The sequence below is a fragment of the Battus philenor genome, unplaced genomic scaffold, assembly GCF_028537555.1.
Source record: "Battus philenor isolate CCGP_79_NKW_IND1 unplaced genomic scaffold, ilBatPhil1.0.hap1 SCAF_24, whole genome shotgun sequence".
Classification (NCBI taxonomy): Eukaryota; Metazoa; Arthropoda; class Insecta; order Lepidoptera; family Papilionidae; genus Battus; species Battus philenor.
The window spans coordinates 1,433,270-1,451,078 of NW_027181687.1; the positions used below are offsets into that span (position 1 = coordinate 1,433,270).

Below are 17,809 nucleotides of genomic sequence, written 5' to 3' on the forward strand. Positions count from 1 at the left end.
AAATGAGTATTAAAAATAGGATTTTCAATAAAAACTTTGTTTTGTTAATGCTACTGTAATTAATAAGCTATATGAATTAAATTGTTTACCTCTGTGACTTTTTTGGAAAGTATGCGGCGCTCTTTTTTACTCTTTTCGTGCTAATCTTCTGTACTAACCATAATTCCATGTATGTGAATAAGGAATATCTTTATTATATCCTTTAATTTGAGTGAGACGGTACCGATATTCCGAGTGTAGGTTTAATTTTTGCAATGATGTTTTTCCTGATAGAGTACCCGACAATAAATATTGCACATCGACCTTTGGCAAGAGACAATCGGCTAATTTCGGCTTGGTAGAGCACTATCTCTGTCTCACACTACCTATGTGACGTTTTGTCAGTCGTTGTATTTCATGCGACAGAGATAACGCTCTACGAAGCCGAAAATAGCCGATCGTCTCTTTCCAAAGGTCGATGTGCAATATTTATCGCTGCGTACTGTACTTTACTTGTCTCAATTTGGAAAACAATTTAAAAAAAGAACGTCCAACAGCAGTCATCTTAATTTTTTAGTATTATTTTGTTGCAAAAACTGCCAGTCTCTTTAAACAGACGTATAAAAATTATTATTTATATTATATATGTGTATGTTTGTATAAATATGTAATGTTTAACTGTCGCAATAAATATCAATTACTAACTTTAATGCGCGACTAGAATATTAAATGATGAATCTAAATACATGCAAAGGTGTTATAATGTTGTAACTATAATTATTTTAATTATTAAATCTATAATGTTTATATATAATTAATTGCAATTATTGATGTGAAGAATTGCATCTGTCGATGGTTTAGTGAAGAGTACCTATCTTAAATACTCAAATATATTTATAATTAAAAAAAAAGATTTGTACAAACGGTGGCTGTTGGTGTCTAAAGTTTCGTGACCACTGACCGGAAGGCCACTGACCACTCACAGGAAGTTGCTGAATGCGGTCAACGCGAGTCCGATCATCGTGATCTTTCAGGGAGGCCTGTCTTGCAGTGGGCGTCCATCGGTGGAAATGAAGAATATATGCTATGTACACGATAAATACTATATAAATATATATTGTATAATGGCTAGGTAGGATATAATATACAAAAAACATTTACTATAAATTTCGCATTTAATTAGAATTAACAAGCATTTTTCTGTAAGTATGTGATGTGCGAACTTTATTAAAAGCGTATGCCTTGCTTTGGGCGTCTTTTAGCTGAAAAGAAGAATAAATTCCAATAATTTTTTTGAAAAGACTTTTTCTGCCGCCCAAATAAACATTAGGCGGGAGGACGTAGAGGGCGCATCAGGTTATATCTCTTAAGGCGGATTTCAGAGGCTCGTGTAGTAAAAAAAACAATTTAATATATAAATAGATGAGTAAATAAAATATATACGTTATAGAATATAATTGGACATAAACATTATATTCAAATGTAAATATATAATATTATAATGGGGATGATTTTTTATGTAACATACATAAAATCTTTTTGACAAATATCTTATATAATTTGAATAGCTTTTTACATTTATTTGTCGGCGGTTAGGATCCGTTCCGGATTCACCGTCAAGTTTATTCATCTTGTACGGATAATCTCCCTGGGCATGGTCAAATCTTAACTTGAAATAAAACTTTAGATATCACACTGACAATGAAAATACGCGGATTAAATATCAGCAGGAGGTAAGCGATCCGCCATAACCGACCGTTCCGCGCCACGTTGAATCTGGAACTGCCACCTCAACGTCACTGCACGGTGGTTTTACGTTTCGCTAGAGTAGGAACTTCCGGTCAGTTCCACTCTCATCCACTTCCGGAAAAAACGTTCCATTCTCTTATACTAGATGGCGCCACCGGTCGTCATATCAAATTCCTTCTTCTAAATTTTTCGCATGCTCTACATAGAAGATAGCAACTTTAAATCCATTGTAGCATCAATTTAAATTTTCCCACGATCTTCTGCAAAATTTGATTCTAGTTTCTAATTATTCGGGTTCTTCTTTCGTTATTCAATAGGCGTTCATGAGGGATCACCACAACTCTTCCCTTCTATCTTTCTCAGTCGCTTATTGACTTGAAGATCGTGACTAAACCCATGTATTAATAACAATAATATTATTTACAAATTTTATAAATAATTTGAACTTTGAGAATTAAGTCATTTTTTTTATCAAAACGGTGATGTATACGCGTCACATCACTAGTCTCGTAGGTGTTCTGTATATAAATGTTTTCATTTCCCTAGCTTGAGACAATTCATTCTACTATTACCAGATAGGTCAAAATGTTGAAGCGCTTATTGTTGAAGTTAGAAGACCCCGCGAGACCTCTACTAGGGCCCAATCTAAAGGCACTTCGTTTTTTCGGAGTTGTTCTTGGAGATAACCGTCATGACAAATGCGTTAGACTCGTCTTATATTCTCTAACATTCATTATTGCATTTACCGAATGGCGCGACATTTGGGTAAATCGACAAAATTTAGACGAGTTGTTAGAAAATTTGTCAAAGTCTTTATGCAGTTCAATAACCCTATTGAAGCTTCTATCTATGTACATTTGGAAATCAGATTGGGTCAAAATTATCAACTATGTAAACAGAACTGATATTGAACAAAGAAAATCTACCGATCCGTACAACGTGAGATATATAAAAAGATTTACGGGATATAGCAGAAAACTAACTTACATATATTGGACGTTCGCTACATTTACAGGACTAAATAACATTTTGCAACCATATATTAAATATATCGCTATGCCTGATTACAGACACAATGTTAATAATGGAACTGTAGCTGGTATGGAAATCATCAGATCTTGGGTACCGTGGAACAAGAACAATTTTAAAGGATATATAGCTTTATTATTATTCGAAACTCTTTATGTACCTGTGGGTGCTGGTTTCGTTTTAGCAATAGATACATTCACCATTGTTGTAATGAATTTCTTTCATCTCGAACTGGAATTACTTCGAAACGACAGCAGGAATATTTTTGGTACAGTAAATGAGACAGTTGACGAAGCTGAATCTAGAAGACGTATCAAAGAATGCCACAGTAGATTTACTGATCTACTGAAGTGAGTATGGCTATGATTTTTTTTTAATTTTACTTTATAATATTTAACTTGTTGTATTTACACGTGGAATGCACAAATTGTTGGTCTTTTTAGGTTATTCATTATTGAGCAAGGTATTTGTAATATTAAAGTATTAACAGTAACGTCGCAAAATGTCTTCTTCTTTTGAACCGATGCTCACCCACTGCTATGTATAGGCTACCCTCAAATATCATCACGATGATCACTCCTGCGCTGCCCGCACCCAGCGACTTCGTAACCTTATGTCGTCGGTCAACCTATTAGAAGTCTATCCAAACCGCGTCTATCATCGCTCGTGGTAGAGCCTGGAGAACCTTTCGGTCCCGATGGTGATCGGTTGTAAAAGCGATATGCCCAGCCCACTGAGATGAGCAATTCCTCAAACAACGTCGGTGAACATGGTTCATCTACGGAACTCGCTGCGAAGCTATAGAGAGCAATGGCTATGAATCAGAAAACAGAAGATACCCAGAAGAATCAAGGTCACTTATGTAAGTCAAAGAATTACACGTCTGAAGTGTGTTTGTGTCTGAAGCAGTGGTGTACATTGCTCGTGTAGCCAACGGCAGTTGGGTCCAATAGAGTGCGGTGAGCGTACGCCCTCCAATAGGAGCAATTACTATATATGTTAAGATCACGGAAAAGCCTGCAAAACAAGCTGCAGATCTGCCTTCTGGGCTTCATGAAGGGATAGCAATGCCGACATTTTATGTCGATTGACAAAAAGTCACTAATTCTTGATTTGAAAATCAAAGATGGGTTAATGATGTAATTCATTACAGGTATTCACGTATGTACAACTCGTGCGTTTCCCCTGTTCTTCTGATCTATGTGTTTTCATGTACAATTATGCTATGCGCCATCAGCGTTCAAATTAAAGTAAGTGATTCGAATACCAGAACATTGACAAAGTTTGACGAATGTGAAAAAAAAAGATAAAAACAAAAGTTTGTTCGAAGTTATATTACTTCATTTTTCTACTAGTTATTACCAAACTTATATAATAGAAAATGGATTAAGTCAAGCACCTCAACGTGTAATAATTTATAAGAACTGCAATATTAAGACTTTATCCCAATTGAAACCACTGCACAATCATTGTAAAATGATAGGCCCGTAAAACGTCAAATGCTGGACATAGGCCACCTCTCTTAATTTCCAATTGGAATTTCCAAATGGATTTCCAAATGAATTTCCAAATGGATTTCCATATGGATTTCCAAATTGATTTCTAAATGGATTTCCAAATGGATAGGAAACTGCCCGCCTTCAACGTCTTCCGATGACCTATCAGGTCGTCTTTCCACCTTTTAGGCGAGAGTTCTTCAATTGCCGATCCGTTAACTTCAGAACCCTACACCAAGTGGTCATTTGTACTTCCTTCACTTACTCTCCATAGATCTTAACTAATGTGTGCTTTCCTCTTCACGTTTTTGTGTGAATTTTTAAAATACGAAGTAAGAGAATTTATTTGATGCAATTATTGAGTTGAGAAATTGTTTCAGGAAGTGGAAGGCGTTGTTAATTATTTACTAATAGCGGAGTATCTAGTGTTTGCAGTGATTCAGCTATTTATGTACTGCTGGCATAGTAATGAAGTACTGTTTGCGGTTGGTTACTTTACAATTTATCTAAAAGATTCAGGCGTTACCTTGCGGAAGTCCATCCTAAGTAAGAAAGGGTCTTATATATAGCTACTTCCGCTATGGAGCAGAAGTCGTGCAATGAAGTGCATTGCCCTTCTGCCAATTTTAACAACTGTAGAGTAAATCAGAACATAATTAAAAACATAGCGCGCGGTAATAGAATACCAGGGCCATCTATCAGCAATGTCCGAAATTCATGTTTCGAACGCCATCTTGTATCAAGTTTTGGAAACTACTTAAAGTAAAATAAGTGTTTATTGGTCATATTACCATATCACATATTACATCGATACAAAAACTATGTTGTGGCAAAATATGTTTAATTCGGCCTATTAACCTTGGTATTACATGTTAAAAAAAACTGAAATTATAAACGATGTCCATTTCAGAGCAAAGAACTGATGCAGGGTCCTTACGAGAGTCGCTGGTGGTGCGCGAACGCGAGCTTCCAGAGGCAAGTCTGCTTATTGATGCACATGTTCCATACGCCCATCGTGTTCACGGTTGGGCCTTTTACCGAACTCACGTTAGCTACCTTCATTGACGTAAGCAAAGATTAATTATCATTATTGTTTTCATCTCTTCCTCTTACAGTAATTTCTTTGACCAATTTCGTACTTTCAATAGGTATATATATACATGTTACATATATAAGTCTACCATAATTCAATACAATAAATAAATAAACTAATAATATATATTTAAGCGTCAGCATTGTTGACGTTTCTCGTCTTCCTTGATAAGCGAGGCCTATTGAGTCCTCGCTAACCTCAATGCCTAACCGTCATCAGCTGGACATATTGGAAATCTCTGGAGGAGACCTTCATCCAATAGTGGATCTTTACGGTAGAAATTCTGATGATGAAAGTCATTTGGCATAGTTCTAGGTTATTTGACACTTAGATATTAATTTGCAATAGTAATATTAAATGTTGATTAGATGTTGATGTTTTTATATAGTAATGGGCGTTTGTCTTCCATGTCACACAACAAACCTGTTCACTCTACTCCTAAAGTCTCCAGAGTTCAACTTATCAGGAAAAATAGAATCATATCTTTAAAATAGTCGTTTGATTGGTAGTAAGTACTTAAAATATAATAGTTATTAACAATAAGTATTTTCTTTTACAGATCTTGAAAGGTGCCTACAGTTATTACACGATTCTAACTCAAGCGAAGAACTAGCATTCTCTCTGTCATATACTATTTCTTTCTCACTTAACAAGAGTTCAAGTCTTTTTATTTTTTTTTTCTTATTCGTTCACGTTCACATTATCAGAGTGGATATGCCCAGGTCGGTTGCCAGGAGGGCATCCACGAGGTCAACCATCAAAAGTTCCATTGAGTCCGCATTAGGGGTAACTTGGCCAAAAAAACTTGTGGGTTCGTATTTGCACAGTCGACGATAATCTATTTCATATTTCTCTGTGTTTGGCACTTATCGGCGTAACATAACTCCTAAAGATGCCCCGTGGAGGGGTGAAACACGTGTTGAGTAATGTAACTGTGGTAGTTGTGTAATCCGCATTGTTTGCCGCATACGCGTTTATCAGCGGGCTGGCGGGCGGTGCACTTTGTTGCAAGACTACCACTGCATGTGCGGAAGTGGCTAAATATTGGTCTTTTTCTTACTTAGGATAGACTGCCGCAAAATAACGCCTAATTCCATTAAAAAAAATCTGTTTCATGTTGAGCTCGTTGAGTATCTAAACGTTTTATTAATTTATCTTTTAATTCATAAAGGATGTTTCTAAAATTTCATAATTAAGGCTGTTTGTTTCAATTGTTTTCACAGAGACCCTACTCAAGTCAAAACACCATTTAAAGACAGACTTATTTGATGACCACCCCTACTAATTATCAATTGATAAGTATATCTTTCCAAATCCATCAAAGCTCCTATCTAACAACATAGGCGTGCATTCGATTTATTGAAGTCATCAGCGAATATATTCATTTAGACCCTAAGTTACTAAATTGGTCCAAGAAGCCTCCCGTGAATCTACGAGAAACTACGTTGGCGTGAAATAAATAGAGGTTCACAATTCTTAAACGCAGGTCCAAGAAAATTGATCTGCTTTAGGTAGTGAAGACCTAAAATGTGAGCTTGACTTCATCTATCAATGTACGCACACGTCTGAAATTTGTAGTTTCAACCGGCGTCGACAGATGGCGCTAGTTGTTCGTAAACTTATAAAATGGGCGCCTTGCGGTAGAGTCGACATTATAAAAGAAGACGCGATAGCGACAAGACACGTTTACATATACATTAATATTTTAAAAAACTTGATAATTGTTGCTTGTAGTAATTATCATTTTGCATTTAATACAGTATATCGAGACATAAAACGCAGCTACTGTCTGCAACGCTCTTTTAGACATGCAAAGAGACGACATATGATTTATGTGTGTCCTTGCATGCTATAAATACGTGGTACGAAATCTTGTACCTTCATATTTTTAGACGAGTTTTCAGAATTTGGTAGGAATATGGCTGCAGGGGATACACCGTATAATGGAAAATGACTTCATTGTCGTATACCTGTGGAAACCTGCACACTGAGATGTAGTCTAGCGAAATAAGCTGAATTTTAAAATAGTTATAAAAAAAGTTGGGAACCCCTGGTTTACTACAGGACTATGACGTCGATTTGATGAATTTCCCCTTCACGCCTTTTTATACCGGAACCAAGTCACAAGTCAATAGCCCATTTAAGGCTTTCCATTCACGCTCTAATGAAAATACCCGCGTTGTTATTAAAACTGTCGTTAATTAAGAATTGAATAGCGAACTCATTTGGATACGGACGACGTCGTTCCTCGAGGTTGATTGCGAGTGTATTACATTTCAAGCATTTTCTGGTAAGCAGACGTCAACGGTGAATTTTACGAATTAAGTGGGTTCTTCATCATATTTTTGAGGTCAAGCGCCCAATTATTCAAATATATAAAGTATAATAAATAAAATAAATTTGTGCGAAATACTGAAGATTGTTAATTTTATTGGAGTATTGAAACACAATTAAATAAAATATTAATATTATAGCTACTAAAATACCTGTACCGTGCCATAGGAAGCATCGGACGCTCTTTTTCGTCACTCCGCTCATTCTATTCCCCCCGCACGCCGCGCTTTACCAAGGAGCGGTACAACGGTTTTGGTAGTACATACTTACAAATTATCAAAAAAACATGATTACTATTATATCACTGCTTTGATATTGTTTGTTGAGTTTTATTGTACCAAACATATTTTTTTCTTAAACAGTATGTATATAAGTGTATATTACGTGTATTATATATATATATATATATATATATATATATATATGTGTGTGTGTGTGTGTGTACACACAAGTGTTAGTCATAACGAAAATCGAAAGTGGTAAAATTTTCGAGGACTTCATTTTAGGATTGTGAACCTTTGAACCCATTGTTTCCCACCGTTGAACCTACGCCCCACAGAGGGCAATTTGAAAGTGAACTCGACACGACTTTAACCCTTTTGTTTTAATAAAAAAATAGGGCAGTGTAAGCATTTTAAAAAGACTAAAGTGGAGCATGAGCATCAACACATACACCACATTACAGTCAACACTATACATCTACACAGGTACATTGTAACATTACATGTTATCCTTCTATAGTTTTAATTAAAATTTTAACAAAAACAAATATTATTGGTATATCACACAATTTGTAATGCAGTAAAAATATTTGAACACTTGAAGGGATACGGAACATATCAAGTGGCATGGGGTTAAGGAAGCGTGCTATTGGCTCAGCGGATCTTTGTTTTTATAACAGATATTCCAATGCGCCCGCGCATTATCCACAGGAGTATAGATCCATTGCCCGGGAGAAGGATCCTGGCTTCGGTCGCATTTACTAGCTATGTGACGTCTCACCCATCGACGAGCATTCTTTGCTTCGGTTGCGTTCATGTGACTTATCACGCGCCGGAGCTGATTCGGATTTAAGTTATAAATTCTCGTCTCTTTAACTTAATTCTCGGATCATCTTTATATTTACGCCACAATGTTAAAATCACCTCGCACCCCAATGATGTGCATGTTTTATTATTAAAAACTAAAGTTTTAGTGATTATTGCTAGGTTTATTGCTGTTCTAGCTGCCATACTAGAACCTGTATATGATCTCGTGTTTACTACAACTGTTAACTTGCGGGCCCCGAACCCATTCTTCTTTAACTTCTTCAGCCAATATATGTCTTTTAAATATCGCCATGGTGAATCTTAAATATCGTCTTGTACTGTCCGTATCCGTTGTTTTTAAGTGATTAAGGTTGAATATATTCGTACTTCGCACCAGCACGAACACATCCTGTCTACTACCGTCGCTTCCCGTATCGACCTGCTGCCGCATGATCAGTTCCGGGAAACCGTGTAGCTGTTACCACTACCATCAGGAGAGTATCGAACTGCGGTTTAAAATAAGACCAAGCTCTCTACCCACTACCACTATATTTTAAACATGTTTTTATTTCGCCACAATAGTACCTCTTCGTGCAGACGTATTGGTTGTAACTGGGATATGCAGAAGCTGAACAAAGCCAGAATCGCTAGAGGTGTAAGTTCATACATATCAGATACTAGTTCTATAGCGTGCAATATATGCAGCTTTGGTTGTATGCACTAAAAATTTAATTTTGTGGGTCCTTTATTCGCTGTTTAAAGAAACGTTGACCAGTCTTAACTATACATATTAAATTCGTAATTTAAATAATAAAAAACATTGTTTCATTTGAAAAGTGTTTATTGTAGTGCTTTTAGATACATAGTTTTATTTTCTGGTGCGTGAATAAACAATGAGTAAATGATTCATTTAATATACGAAAACTGGTGACATAGAGTTGGCCCGTGAAAAATATGGAATTTCTAGATGATGTCACAACCACTCATCGACTTCCCTTGAGATTTATTTATCGACATTGCAAATGCAGGTCCCACTCGAAATCGTATGAATTTTTTTTTAAAAAAACTACCACCTAATAAGTGACGCCATCCTCGTGGGGTGGCGAGTGATACGGTTGAAAGAAATAAAACTGTATAGAATAAGGTACTTAATAAACTGTGCACAAAATAAATTGTTAACTAATAATAAGAAATAGAAAAAGAAATGTAAAATAAATAATTAAGAAAGTAAAATAAATGTAAGATATAAAATAAATAAAAAAAATTCTTTAAGAATAAAAATAAATAAAAATAAATTAAATGTACCTAGCCACCTTAGAGTAAGAAGATGATGGAAGAAAGGCGGGGAAAGAAAGAAGGTATAAAAGAGCAAAACGAAAGATATTGTGAAGGACGAAAGTAAAGAATGACGGATATTGTGACGCGTGAAAGAGAGTGATAAATAAAGAAAAGACTGATAAAAAATTATTATAAAGTCCCTGATCCCAAATAGTTAGGGGTACGAGAGGTCCCCAATAGCGGGGGCCAAATAACAAAAAAATGACGCATAAGTATTATCATAATGTAAACATGCATTAATTTTTACAAATGGCGTCAAATGAATAAATAAATGAATAAGTATATAGGAATGTGTTGTATGGATAATTAGTTGTCAACAAGCGATAGAAAATATCTTTAAATCATAAACGTCAAAACGCTGTGACATTTGGCGCCATTTTGTAAAAATTAGGGCACGTTCACATTATGACATTATTTTTGCGTCGCTTTTTATAAGAAAACTTATCAAAAAAGCGGTAAAGTTGTTCTCAAGTTATATCGTGAGTACCATTTGAATGTTGACTTATTTGAAAATAACCATACTTATCACTACTTTTTGGTCCGGTCTGCCATTGCGACCCGAATAGCATTTGCAGATACCATTGTTTGAGGTGTCATGGAGGAGAATGTTCCTACCCTGAGAACTCTTTTAAATTAGCAAAGTACTAGAGTTCTCGAGGTGGTCTGGACTCGCGCCGCTAGATACTACTATTTTACTGGATTGAAGGTAATCATCATTTGATAAAAATATCTTTGTAAGTCTATAAGATCTGAGAAGGTATAAAGGCATTTGGTTTACTGAAGCCATCGGTATAGATATTTGTTTAGACCAGATTTTTCTTACCTTTTTTTGTACCATGCTCCACCTTATTCTTTTTAAAATGCTTACACCGCCCTATGTAATATATATGATTTTCATACTAAAGCGAAAGGGTTAAACTGGTGTCGTGTCTGATTTCGAATTGACCTCTGTGGGGCGTAGGGTCAACGTTGGGAAACACTGGATTAGACCCTTAGTTTCCAAAGCGGTTCCCGGCTCAAAGTCGCCCCCTTGAGTTCACAGAAGACTCGACGGATGTCTACGTTAGAGTGAAAAAAAAAAAAAGGTTCACAATCCTAAAATCAGGTCCTTGAAAATTTTTCCACTTTTGACTTTCGTTATGACTAACAATTATGTGTACAGATAATACATGTAATATACACTTATATACATACTGCTTTAAAAAAATATGTTTAGTAAAATAAAACTCAACAAACAATATCAAAGCAGTGATATAATAGTGATTATGTTTTTTTGATAATTCGTAAAAATGTACTACCAAAACCGTTGTGCCCCTCCTTAGTAAAACGCGGCGTGCAGGGGTAAAGGAATGAGCGGAGTGACGAAAAAGAGCGTCCGATGCTTCCTATGGCACGGTACAGGTATTTTAGTAGCTATAATATTAATATATTTAATTGTGTTTCAATACTCCAATAAAATTAACAATCTTCAGTATTTTGCACAAATTTATTTTATTTATTATACTTTATACATTTGAATAATTGGGTGCTTGACCTCAAAAATACGATGAAGAACCCACTTAATTCGTAAAATTCACCGTTGACGTCTGCTTACCAGAAAATGCTTGAAATGTAATACGCTCGCAATCAACCTCGAGGAACGACGTCGTCCGTATCCAAATGAGTTCGCTATTCAATTCTTAATTAACGACAGTTTTAATAACAACGCGCGTTTTTTTCATTTGCACGTGAATGGCAAGCCTTAAATGGTCTATTGACTTGTGACTTGGTTCCGGTATAAAAAGGTGTGAAGAGGAAATTCGTCAAATCGACGTCATAGTCCAGTAGTAAACCAGGGGTTCGTAACTTTTTTTATAACTATTTGAAAATTCATCTTATTTCGGTGGACCCCATCTCAGTGTGCAGGTTTCCACAGCTATATGGCACTGAAGTCATTTTCCATCATACGGTGTATCCCCTGCAGCCATATTCCTACCAAATTCTGATAACTCGTCTAAAAATATGAAGGTACAAGATTTCGTACCGCGTATTAATAACATGCAAGGACACACATTATAAATCATATGTCGTCTCTTTGCATGTCTAAAAGAGCGTTGCAGACGGCAGCGTTGTTTTGCAGGTATCGATATATTGTATTGAATATGCCAAATGAAAATCGTTACATGAAACAGTCATCAAGTTTCTTAAAATATTAATGCGTATGTATATGTGTCTTGTCGCTATCGCGTCATCTTTAATAATGTCGACTTTACTGCGCGTCGCCCCTTTTATACGTTTACGGACAACTAGCGCCATCTGTCGACGCCGGTCGAAATTACAAAGTTTCAGTATATGCGTACATTGATAGATGAAGTCAAGCTAATATTTAAGTTTTCACTAACTAAAGCAGATCAATTTTCTTGGACCTACTTTTAAGAATTGTCTCTATTTATTTCACGCCAACGTAGTTTCTCGTAGATTCACGGGAGGCTTCTTGGACCAATTTAGTAACTAAGGGTCTAAATGAATATATTCGCTGATGACTTCAATAAATCGAATGCACGCCTATGTTGTTAGATAGTAGCTTTGATAGATTTGGAAAGATATTCTTATCAATTGATGATTAGTAGGGGTCGTCATCAAATAAGTCTGTCTAAATGGTGTTCTGACTTGAGTGGGGTCTCAGTGAAAACAATTGAAACAAACAGTATTAATTACGAAATTTTGGAAATATCCTTTATGAATCATAAGCTTCTTTAATAAAACGTTGAGATCCTCAAAAAACTCAATATGAAATAGATTATCGTCGACTGTGCAAATACGAATCCACAAGTTTATTGGACATTGGACAAGTTTCTCCTAGTAAGGACTCAATGGAACATTTGATGGTAGATCTCGTGGATGGTCTCCTAGCAATTGACCTAGGCATGTCCATTCTGACAATGTGAACGTGAACGAATGAGAAAAAAGAATAAAAAGACTTGAACTCTTGTTAAGTCAGAAAGAAATAGTATATGACAGAGAGAATGCTAATTCTTCGCTTGAGTTAGAATCGTGTAATAACTGTAGGCACCTTTTAAGATCTGTAAAAGAATATACTTATTGTTAATAACTATATATATTTTAAGTACTTACAAGTTACATACTGCCAATCAAACGACTATTTTAATAGATATGATTATACATCGTTTTTTGGTGAGAGTCGCCAAGATTTGGAACGATCTGCCTGGGTCTATTTTTCCTGATAAGTTAAACTCTGGAACCTTTAATAGTAGAGTGAACAGGTTTCTTTTGAATAGGCGTGTACCATCTTCGTCTTCATCTATACCTTCCATCAGGTGACATGGAAGACAAACACCTATTCCATTACAACTATATAAAAAACATCAACATTTAATATTACTATTGAAAATTAATATCTAAGCGTCAAATAACCTAAAACTATGCCAAATGGCTTTCATTATCAGAATTTCTACCGTAAAAATCCACTATTGGATGTGGGTCTCCTCCCGAGATGTCCAATATGTCCAGTTGATGACGGTTAAGCATTGATGTTAGCGAGGACTCAATGGGCCTCGCTTATTAAGGAAGACACGTCAGCAATGCTGACGCTTAAATATATATTATTAGTTTATTTATTTATTGTATTGAATTATGGTAGACTTGTATATGTAATATGTACAAGTATACCGATTAAAAGTACAAAATTTGTCAAAGAAATTACTGTAAGAGGAAGAGATGAAAACAATAATGATAATTAATCTTTGCTTACGTCAATGAAGGTAGATAACGTGAGTTCGGTAAAAGGCCCAACCGTGAACACGATGGGCGTCTGGAACATGTGCATCAATAAGCAGACTTGCCTCTGGAAGCTCACGTTCGCGCACCACCAGCGACTCTCGTAAGGACCCTGCATCAGGTCTTTGCTCTGAAATGGACATCATTTATAATTTCATTTTTTTATTTTAACACGTAACACCAAGGTTAATAGGCCGAATAAAACATATTTTTTCACAACATATATTTTTTATCAATGTAAATCATGTTACATATAAACACTAGTTTAACTTTAAGAAGTTTAAAGAACTTGATACAAGATGGCGTTCGAAACATCAGGTTCGGACATTGCTGGTAGTTGGCGCTGGTATTCTTTTGAATCGCGCTATGGTTTTAATTACTGTCTGATTGATTGAATCTACAGTTATTCAAGACGAGAATAAACACAAGGCTAATATTTTAAACAATGTATACATACGTACATTTAGAATTATTGGAAAACTGATTACAATCCTCAAGAATACCTCGTGGAAAATACGTATACATAAAATATAAACAAAAAATATATTATAAATAAATAAAAAATCAAAAACGTGAATAAATGCAAATTGACAAACTTCATTCACCTGGTGAATGATTTTGAAATGATTATGGTATATTTATGATAATGATATATCCTTAGATTTTCAAGTGATAGTTATTTATGGGGGTGATCATAATTTGTATTTGAAAACTCTGTACAGCACCACATTTTCGTGGGTAGATTGATGGTATGTACACACCAACAGGTGATCATCTTACTCACTTCTTTAAGTTACAAGCGATACGCAATGTAATTGTTAAACCTAAACTGTATGAAGGTAACCAAGTGCGGAAACAAAAGGTCCGCGGATTAAAAATTTTCGCTGGGTGATCGTACCCTAGTTACAACAAAGACGCACACACATAGAGGGGCTATACCCGTGTAGGTGTATACTGTAGTGAAAGAGGTGTAGTGTAAGTTAAACGAAGCGAGGACTACTAGGCGGTCGGGAGTGACACGGGCCTCTCCAGGCCGCCCTCGCTTTAATACGGGTTAGGCGGGCGCGGCTGCCTAGTGTATGTGTATAAGAGTGATGAATGTTCTACGTATAGAGACCGACGGGACTCGTCTTCGTTTCGGTATGTCGATTTTACCACTCGGTGTACCTTTTATACGTTTACGAACAAATTAAAGTAACCAACGACAAACAAGTTGTAAATTAAGAAAGGGACTAATATATAGCTACTTCCGCTATGCAGCAGTAGTCGTGCAATAAAGTATACCGCCCGCTAGCCCGCTGATAAATGCGCCAAACACTTAGTGACAAATCACTCGGTATTTGGCACTGGTTGGTGTAACATCTCCTGAGGATGCCCCGTGGAGGGATGAAACGCGTGTTGCGTGAATTAGCGGTGGTAGTTGTGTTTCGCATTGTTTGCCGCACGCGCATTTATCAGCGGGCTGACGGGCGATGCACTTCATTGCACGACTACCGGTGCGTAGCGGAAGTAGCTATATATTAGTCCCTTTCTTACTTAGGATAGACTTCCGCAAGGTAACGCCTGAATCTATTAGATAAGTTGTAAAGTAACCAACCGCAAACAGGACTTCATTACTATGCCAGCAGTACATAAATAGTTGAATAACTGCAAACACTAGATAGAGTAGATACTCCGCTATTAGTAAAGAATTAACAACGCCTTCCACTTTCTGAAACAATTTCTCAACTCAATAATTGCATTTAATAAATTCTCTTACTTCGTATTTTAAAATTTTACGCAAAAAATGAAGAGGAAACCACACATTAATTAAGATCTATGGAGAGTAAGTGAAAGAAGTACATATGACCACTTGGTTTAGGGTTCTGAAGTTAACGGATCGGCAAATGTAGAATTTTTATCGAAAATGTGGAAAGACGACCTGATAGGTCATCGGAAGACGTTGAAGGAGAGCAGTTTCCTATCCATCTTTCTGTAAATCAAGAGGGGTAGCCGATGCCAGCAGTTGACGTCTTATGGTCCTATCATTTTTCAACGATTGTATGCAGTGGTTTCAATTTGGATAAAGTCTTAATAAATCATTACAGGTTGATATACTTGACTTAATCCATTTTCTATTATGTAAGTTTGGTAATAACTAGTAGAAAAATGAATGAATATTTAAATTTCGAACTAACATTTGTTTTTGTCATTTTTTTTACATTCGCCAAACTTTGTCAATGTTCTGATATTCGAATCACTTACTTCGATTTGGACGCTGATGGCGCATAGCATAATTGTACATGAAAACACATAGATCAGAAGAACAGGGGAAACGCACGAGTTGTACATACGTGAATACCTGTAATGAATTAAATCTTAACCCATCTTTGATTTTCAAATCAAAAATTAGTGACTTTTTGTCAATCGACATAAAATGTCGGCATTGCTATCCCTTCATGAAGCTACCACCGGCCCAGAAGGCAGATCTGCAGCTTGTCTTGCAGGCTTTTCCGTGATATTAACATATATAGTAATTGCTCCAATTGGAGGGCGTACGCTCACCGCATTCTATTGGACCCAACTGCCGTTGGCTACACGAGCAATGTACACCACTGCTTCAGACACACACACACTTCAGACCTGTAATTCTTTGACTTACATAAGTGACCTTGATTCTTCTGGGTATCTTCTGTTTTCTGATTCATAGCCATTGCTCTCTATAGCTTCGCAGCAAGTTCCGCAGAAGAACCATGTTCACCGACGTTGTTTGAGGAATTGTTCGTCTCAGTGGGCGGGGCATATCGCTTTTACATCCGATCACCATCGGGACCGAAAGGTTCTCCAGGCTCTACCACGAGCGATGATAGACGCGGTTTGGATAGGCTTCTAATAGGTTGTCCGACGACATAAGATTACGAAGTCGCTGGGTGCGGGCAGCGCAGGAGTGGTCATCGTGATGATATTTGAGAGTAGCCTATACCTAGCAGTGGGAGAGCATCGGTTCAAAAGAAGAAGATATATTGCGACGTAACTGTTAATACTTTAATATTACAAATACCTTGCTTAATAATGACTAACCTAAAAAGACCAACAATTTGTGCATTCCACGTGTAAATACAACAAGTTAAATATTATAAAGAATATGTTAAAAATCAAAAAAAAATCATGGCCATACTCACTTCAGTAGATCAGTAAATCTACTGTGGCATTCTTTGATACGTCTCCTAGATTCAGCTTCGTCAACTGTCTCATTTACTGTACCAAAAATATTCCTGCTGTCGTTTCGAAGTAATTCCAGTTCGAGATGAAAGAAATTCATTACAACAATGGTGGATGTATCTATTGCTAAAATGAAACCTACACCCACAGGTATATAAAGAGTTTCCAATAATAATAAAGTTATATATCCTTTTAAATTGTTCTTGTTCCACGGTACCCAAGATCTGATGATTTCCATACCAGCTACAGTTCCATTATTAACATTGTGTCTGTAATCAGGCATAGCGATATATTTAAAATATGGTTGGAAACCATTATTTAGTCCTGCAAATGAAGCTATCGCCCAATATATGTAAGTTAGTTTTCTGCTATATCCCGTAAATCTTTTTATATATCTCACGTTGTACGGATCGGTAGATTTTCTTTGTTCAATATCAACTCTGTTTACATAGTTGATAATTTTGACCCAATCTGATTTCCAAATGTACATAGATAGAAGCTTCAATAGGGTTATTGAACTGCACAAAGATTTTGACAAATTTTCTAACAACTCATCTAAATTTTTTCGATTTACCCAAATGTCGCCCCATTCGGAAAATGCAATAATGAATGTTAGAGAATATAAGACGAGTCTAACGCATTTGTCATGACGGTTATCTCCAAGAACAACTCCGAAAAAACGAAGTGCCTTTAGATTTGGCCCTAGTAGAGGTCTCGCGGGGTCTTCTAACTTCAACAATAAGCGCTTCAACATTTTGACCTATCTAGTAATAGCAGAATGAATT

At 36.2% G+C, this 17,809-nt stretch overlaps 2 protein-coding genes across 2 annotated transcripts; one reads left to right on the top strand and one right to left on the bottom strand.

Annotated features, from left to right (window-relative positions):
* Window positions 1-2,313: 2,313 nt before the first annotated feature.
* Window positions 2,314-5,959, top strand: LOC137924475 (odorant receptor 30a-like). Its single transcript, XM_068767859.1, has 5 exons — window positions 2,314-3,107; window positions 3,911-4,007; window positions 4,634-4,738; window positions 5,164-5,319; window positions 5,906-5,959. The coding sequence occupies exons 1-5, from the start codon at window positions 2,314-2,316 to the stop codon at window positions 5,957-5,959; spliced, it is 1,206 nt and encodes a 401-aa protein (XP_068623960.1).
* Window positions 5,960-13,054: 7,095 nt separating this feature from the next.
* On the bottom strand, window positions 13,055-17,124 carry LOC137924476 (odorant receptor 10-like). Its single transcript, XM_068767861.1, has 5 exons — window positions 16,985-17,124; window positions 16,068-16,164; window positions 15,421-15,534; window positions 13,798-13,953; window positions 13,055-13,108 (listed from the first exon to the last, which is right to left on the bottom strand). The coding sequence occupies exons 1-5, from the start codon at window positions 17,122-17,124 to the stop codon at window positions 13,055-13,057; spliced, it is 561 nt and encodes a 186-aa protein (XP_068623962.1).
* Between the last annotated feature and the right edge of the window lie 685 nt (window positions 17,125-17,809).

Coding starts and splice junctions, on each gene's coding strand:
- LOC137924475 (XM_068767859.1), top strand. CDS start 2,314: ATGTTGAAGCGCTTATTGTTGAAGTTAGAAGACCCCGCGAGACCTCTA. Junction 3,108..3,910: donor AGATTTACTGATCTACTGAA/GTGAGTATGGCT, acceptor AATTCATTACAG/GTATTCACGTATGTACAACT. Junction 4,008..4,633: donor CCATCAGCGTTCAAATTAAA/GTAAGTGATTCG, acceptor AAATTGTTTCAG/GAAGTGGAAGGCGTTGTTAA.
- LOC137924476 (XM_068767861.1), bottom strand. CDS start 17,124: ATGAATTTCTTTCATCTCGAACTGGAATTACTTCGAAACGACAGCAGG. Junction 15,535..16,067: donor CCATCAGCGTCCAAATCGAA/GTAAGTGATTCG, acceptor AAATTGTTTCAG/AAAGTGGAAGGCGTTGTTAA. Junction 13,109..13,797: donor CGTTATCTACCTTCATTGAC/GTAAGCAAAGAT, acceptor ATTCTTTTACAG/ATCTTAAAAGGTGCCTACAG.